Raw genomic sequence first — 6,000 nt, 5'->3', positions numbered from 1 at the left:
GTGTACATTTTACATGTTATGCTGGTTATCTGCAAGTTCTGTTCTGCTCCAAAAACATGCCTCACATCGTAACAAAATATCCATTCCCTTTGTTAGTTAGCCATGGAAAACTCTGTTTCATCTCTCTCACTATGTTTCCCTCCAAACCCCAAAACCCACATTTTCCAAGCTTTCAGCTTTAGACCCTCCCCACGATCCCCACCACCACCCTCCAAAACCCACCACACAAAACCTCCCAGATTCACCACCCCCAGAAAGCACAGAACCAAAAAGCCAAAACCCTTCACCGAAAAAGACGCGTTTCCGAGCTCCCTACCCCTCCACAACAAAAACCCAATCTTCATCTTCAAAGACATCAAACGCTTCGCTCGCCAGAACAAGCTCAAGGAGGCTCTCACCATCTTGGACTACGTTGACCAGCGCGGCATCCCCGTCGACGCCACCACTTTCTCTTCTGTCGTCGCCGCGTGCATTCGTGCCAAGTCACTGCCACAAGGAAGGGAAGTTCACACCCACATCAGAATCAATGGACTCGAAAACAACTCTTTCTTGCGGACAAAGCTTGTTCACATGTACACCGCATGTGGGTCGTTGGAAGATGCGCAGAAGCTGTTTGATGGATTGCCCTGCGAGAGCGTGTACCCGTGGAACGCTTTGCTCAGAGGGACTGTGGTTTCTGGGAAGAGACAGTACATTGATGTGCTCAAGACTTATACTGAGATGAGGGCATTGGGGGTTGAGTTGAATGTGTATAGTTTCTCTAATGTGATTAAGAGTTTCGCTGGCGCGAGAGCATTTTCGCAAGGATTGAAGACTCATGGACTTTTGATTAAAAATGGATTGGTGGATAACTACATTCTTAGGACCAGTTTGATTGATATGTACTTCAAGTGTGGGAAGGTTAGGCTCGCGTGCCGGGTGTTTGAGGAAATTCCCGAGAGGGATGTTGTTGTGTGGGGGGCGATGCTTGCTGGGTTTGCGCACAATAGGTTGCAGAGGGAGGTGTTGGAGTATGTGAGGTGGATGGTGGAGGAGGGAGTGAAGCCAAATTCGGTTGTGATGACGATTGTTATTCCTGTGATCGGGGAGGTTTGTGCGAGGAGGTTGGGTCAGGAGTTTCATGCTTATGTTGTGAAAACTAAATCGTACTCTAAGCTGGTGCCCGTTCAGTCTTCTTTGATTGATATGTATTGCAAGTGTGGGGATATGATTTCGGCGAGACGGGTTTTTTATGGTTCAAAGGAGAGGAATGTGGTTTGTTGGACTGCTCTGATGTCGGGGTATGCTGCGAATGGGAAACTAGAGCAGGCGCTGAGGTCCACGATTTGGATGCAGCAAGAAGGGTTCAGGCCTGATGTGGTGACACTTGCCACTGTTCTTCCGGTTTGTGCACAGTTGAGGGCTTTGGAACAAGGGAAGCAGATTCATGCGTATGCTTTGAAACATTGGTTTCTGCCTAATGTGTCTGTAGCTTCTTCATTGATGACGATGTACTCCAAGTGTGGTGTTGTTGAGTATTCTAGAAGGTTATTTGATAATATGGAACAAAGGAATGTGATTTCATGGACCGCCATGATTGATTCGTATATTGAAAATGGGTATCTGTGTGAAGCACTTGGTGTGATTAGGTCAATGCAATTGTCAAAGCACAGGCCAGACTCTGTTGCTATTGGAAGGATGTTGAGTGTTTGTGGTGAACGAAAACTTGTGAAGCTTGGGAAGGAGATTCATGGGCAGATATTGAAAAGGGACTTTACATCAGTCCATTTTGTTTCTGCAGAACTTATCAATATGTATGGTTTCTTTGGAGATATTAATAAGGCCAATTTGGTGTTTAATGCAGTTCCAGTTAAAGGTTCTATGACATGGACTGCTCTTATTAGGGCCTATGGATATAATGAATTGTATCAAGATGCAGTTAACCTTTTTGATCAAATGAGATATTCTCCAAACCACTTTACCTTTGAAGCCATTCTATCTATATGTGACAAAGCTGGATTTGTTGATGATGCTTGTAGAATCTTCAATTCAATGCCTAGATATAAAATTGAAGCATCTAAGGAACACTTCGCTATTATGGTGCGATTACTTACACACAATGGTCAACTAGAGAAAGCTCAGAGATTTGAACAAATGAGTTCTTTCTTGTAGAAGAGACAACAAAACCTTCTCCTTCTAAAAGATTTATAGAATGCTGCACAATCCGGAATACAGACTTGTAACTTTTGGCTCAGAATTTGTAGATTGTCATGTATTTGTAATTATGTTCCATACTATACACTAGTTATTTTAGTTAATGAGATGCAATCTTAAATGGAGGAAAATATTACCAGTACCGTGAATATTGCATCCCAGTTTTAAGCTGTAGTTTATTAAAATTAAAATGTCAAGAACAGTTTAGCAAAGCCTTGTGTAATTTAAAATTTAACATGAAAGCTTAAAGTAGATTGATTTAAGTCTTTTTCCTACTACAATTGGAAAACTGTCTTACATTCAAGTTTAATTTTACACTAATGTCTTAATCATGAGTAAGAATATCGATTAGTTAAAAGGAATTAATGAAAAACCAAACCAATGATTAAATTGGTTTTAATTTTATATGTTTTTTTACGAACAAATTACAACACAATTGATAAATAATAAGATTCATTAAACATGTTAATAGGAATTTGATTCTTGATTATATGTATAAATATAATTTTGTAAAGAAATAATATCAATTTTGCTAATATTTAATCTTGAACAAATTACTCTTCTATCATAAGTTTATTTTATTTTATTTTATTAATACTATCCTATTGTAAGTGAAATGATATTCTTGATGCAAACAAAATACAATTTATATATTCTTTTTTTAAAAAAAAAATTAACCCTTATATTTAATAAAATTGATGTGATTTTCATTTCTCATTAAAATTATATAATTTTTTTAATAGTAAACATAAATTATTTTTTTAATAAAAACTAAAACGAAAAATATTATATGTTAAATAGTAAAAATATATTCACCCCTACTTGAAACGGACTCCTTACTCATCATCAGTCTTCAGGTTTCATAAGGTGACCCTTATTCCTATACGCCGTCGTTTCTCTGTTTCGACTTTGAAGCCCTATCTGCCGCAACGCGACGCGACTTCCTCCGACGACGCGAGCCGAGGTAAATTCTTCGACCTTTTCAGTTTCGCTCTTCAGTTCCTTTCTTTCCTTTCTAAAATGTTAGAGTGAATATCATTCACTGCAATGAGACTATTGATCTGTAATTCAGTTTCGAGCCAAGAACTGCTTGGTATGAAAACTACAAAATTAGTGGTTCTGGTTTGATTAGTAAATTCTGGTTTAAGCAGATGTTTGAGTTGGAGCAATCCGTTTTAGCATGATCATGATAGTTTTGATTTTTGTAAATTGCTATACTGAAACTCTAGGTTTTAGCCTGGAGTTTTTTCTATTTTCATCTACATTTTCTTGAAAAAGGGGGGAGGGGGTATAGGTTATAGTCATATCGAATCACTAGGTGAAAACTCTGTTGTGTACCAGGAAAAAGTTACAATACCTGAAATAATATTCAATAAGGAAAATTGTGAAATATATATGTTCTATTTTGTTTAACAGATAGCAGACCCTTTGATAAGCATATTTGATTGAGAAGTAAGCCATTGTCTAGGTTCTTTTGAATCTATATAATATCCGAATAATACTCCAGTTCTAAATCTACCCTAATATTACCTAAACAACTTACCAAATCCCCCAAAACTAATTCATATGAAAGTTCCAATAAATTTATAAAACATAAAACTATGATTGACCCTCCATTTTTATGCATGATACTATTTCAAGAGCAATATAACTAGATTTTTTTTTCTCTCTCTCTCTTTTGCTTTTTACTAGTGCTCATAAAAGGAATAGTAGTAAGCACATTCATCTCCCCTAGATATGAACTCAGTTGCAAGGCGTTTATCAAGATTATTCAGACATTCAGGTTTCACGCCTGAACCCTTCAATAATGGCCATCATCAAATGCAGAAGCTTCAGCAATGCAGAGGCATAAGAGTGAAGGTCATAGGTGGGAACTTGGAAGCAGCATTGGGATTGATGCAGCGTAAGATGCAATCAAGTGGGATTGAGAGGATGATAAAGCAAGAGCAAAGATTCCATATCAAAAACTCTGAGAAGCGTGTTTTAGCCCAAAAGAACTTGGAGCGGAAGATTCGATCTGAAGATCTTGCTAGGAAACTTAAGGCCATTATGATCAAGAAAGTCAGGTATTTAGCACTCATGTAAAAGACCAAATTTTCTCCTTTAGAACATTAGAAAAATATGCACCTTGATTCTACATCACATTTTTTTATCCAAGTAATACTTTAAATACATGATGTGAGCTAAATTCCCAAGAATATCCTGCAATAGCATGAATTATTTAAGCTACGAAGCATAGATTTTGACACAGACACTCCAGCATGGCTAATGTCCCAAATATGGGACACTAGGACACACCACACACACACACACACACACACACATAAGCCTTGCAAAAAAATAAAGATTATTTAGAGCCTTATTTTACTATATAATCACTTTATCTTTTCATAAAAAAAAACTCAAAATAAGATGAATTTTACCGTATTTCTTGTGGGCTTATTTTCTCTATCTAGCCGACACTGTGAACATACTGGTATGTGGTTTTATTGCTGAAGTGAAATAATTATGCGCCAAGATATCAATTTAGCCTGCAATCTTTAACCTTGAAGATATTAACTTGGGATCTGTTCACTTGTTAATTTCAAGTTTGGAAGTAATGGTCTATCTTGTTCCACTTTTATGGAGATTTGCCGGTTTTTATGCTTTGGATGCTTAATTGTGAGAATTAGTAAAAACTAAAGTTTGAATTGAATCAAAGGCTTATTATATCATCCTAGCCAGGGGATTCTATTCCACTTATTCCCTTTGCTTAAACGCTTACCCCCTTTGGTCTGTGATGTTCACATTTTATAAGATTGTATGTTGCTTCTATTTGTTCTGACTTTTTGCATATTCTATTGCAATGTGGCAGGGGTCTATGAGAAAGTTGCATTTCACACAAAAAAGGGCCGACATAAGTTGCAGTTATTTTATAATTTGCATGTGGCCACTGCAGTTGACACATTCTTTCCAATGCTCGAATCAGGTTGTATGTACTTTGGTAGCTGTGATTTTGTGTTTCAGATGCATTTGCAATCTATACTATGAATAAAGTATACATTTTATGATAAGTATGACTATGGTTTGGTCAAGTCTTGAATCTGAGTCAAGATGTTGAATGTTCTTTAGTTGTGATGGAAGCAGTTTTCAAGCAGCAGTTGGATGCAGGATGATCCTGTTATTTCTTTTTACTGGGATAATTTGTTTAATATGGTCCTTACAGAATAGAATTGACGTATTTAATGAATTCTAGTCCCATATCACTTGTTGAAATAGCCTATAAATATTTTTCATTTCAAGAAGAGTAAAAGATAGATCTCTAGCAAGAGCTGAAGACTTGGGTTAGATTTTTACTGAAGGTTTTTTCCCCGTCTAGTCACTTTCTTTTTGGTAAGTTGAGCTAATAAAAATTGTTATATTATTGTTGCTCCTCAAATTGGGAGTTTGATGTCATATGAATTAAATGTCTCGTTAATGTATTATAATGGTGTATCACTCCTGTATTAGTTTAATTTATAGAAAATATGTTATAGTTTCTTATAGTATGGTGCCTTTGGTAGTGCATGACCCTAGATTATATGTTCGCAGCTGGGTGTAATGTGGGTTGATTGAAGTCATGAAGGTGTGTTGTCAATTATGCGCCTTACTGCCCCTTATTTATTTACGCAAATGCAGCTATAATAGTCTTGTGCAACTAATGAGGATTGCATCTTATTACCACATATGTTGAGCATTTCTATTTACGCACATTATGATAAAAATATAAAAATATGTTAAACAGTATGTTGATAAAAGTATATCTCAACAGATCCTCTTGTTAATATG

At 36.5% G+C, this 6,000-nt stretch overlaps 2 protein-coding genes across 3 annotated transcripts; both read left to right on the top strand.

Moving 5' to 3' along the window:
- On the top strand, nucleotides 1-2,297 carry LOC100809249 (pentatricopeptide repeat-containing protein At1g71460, chloroplastic). The gene has a single exon (XM_003534428.4). It carries the CDS (start codon nucleotides 103-105, stop codon nucleotides 2,149-2,151), a length of 2,049 nt encoding a protein of 682 aa, XP_003534476.1. The 5' UTR covers nucleotides 1-102; the 3' UTR covers nucleotides 2,152-2,297.
- Nucleotides 2,298-3,017: 720 nt separating this feature from the next.
- Nucleotides 3,018-5,422, top strand: LOC100500533 (uncharacterized). 2 transcript variants are annotated; one of them, NM_001248782.2, is given in 3 exon segments: nucleotides 3,018-3,157; nucleotides 3,886-4,259; nucleotides 5,048-5,157. In NM_001248782.2, coding segments are annotated over 2 exon segments (339 nt in total). In that variant the 5' UTR covers nucleotides 3,018-3,157; nucleotides 3,886-3,930; the 3' UTR covers nucleotides 5,058-5,157.
- Nucleotides 5,423-6,000: the final 578 nt, after the last annotated feature.

The sequence above is a fragment of the Glycine max genome, chromosome 9 (genome assembly GCF_000004515.6).
Source record: "Glycine max cultivar Williams 82 chromosome 9, Glycine_max_v4.0, whole genome shotgun sequence".
Taxonomy (NCBI): domain Eukaryota; kingdom Viridiplantae; phylum Streptophyta; class Magnoliopsida; order Fabales; family Fabaceae; genus Glycine; species Glycine max.
This window is presented reverse-complemented; position numbering and strand designations above follow the sequence as displayed.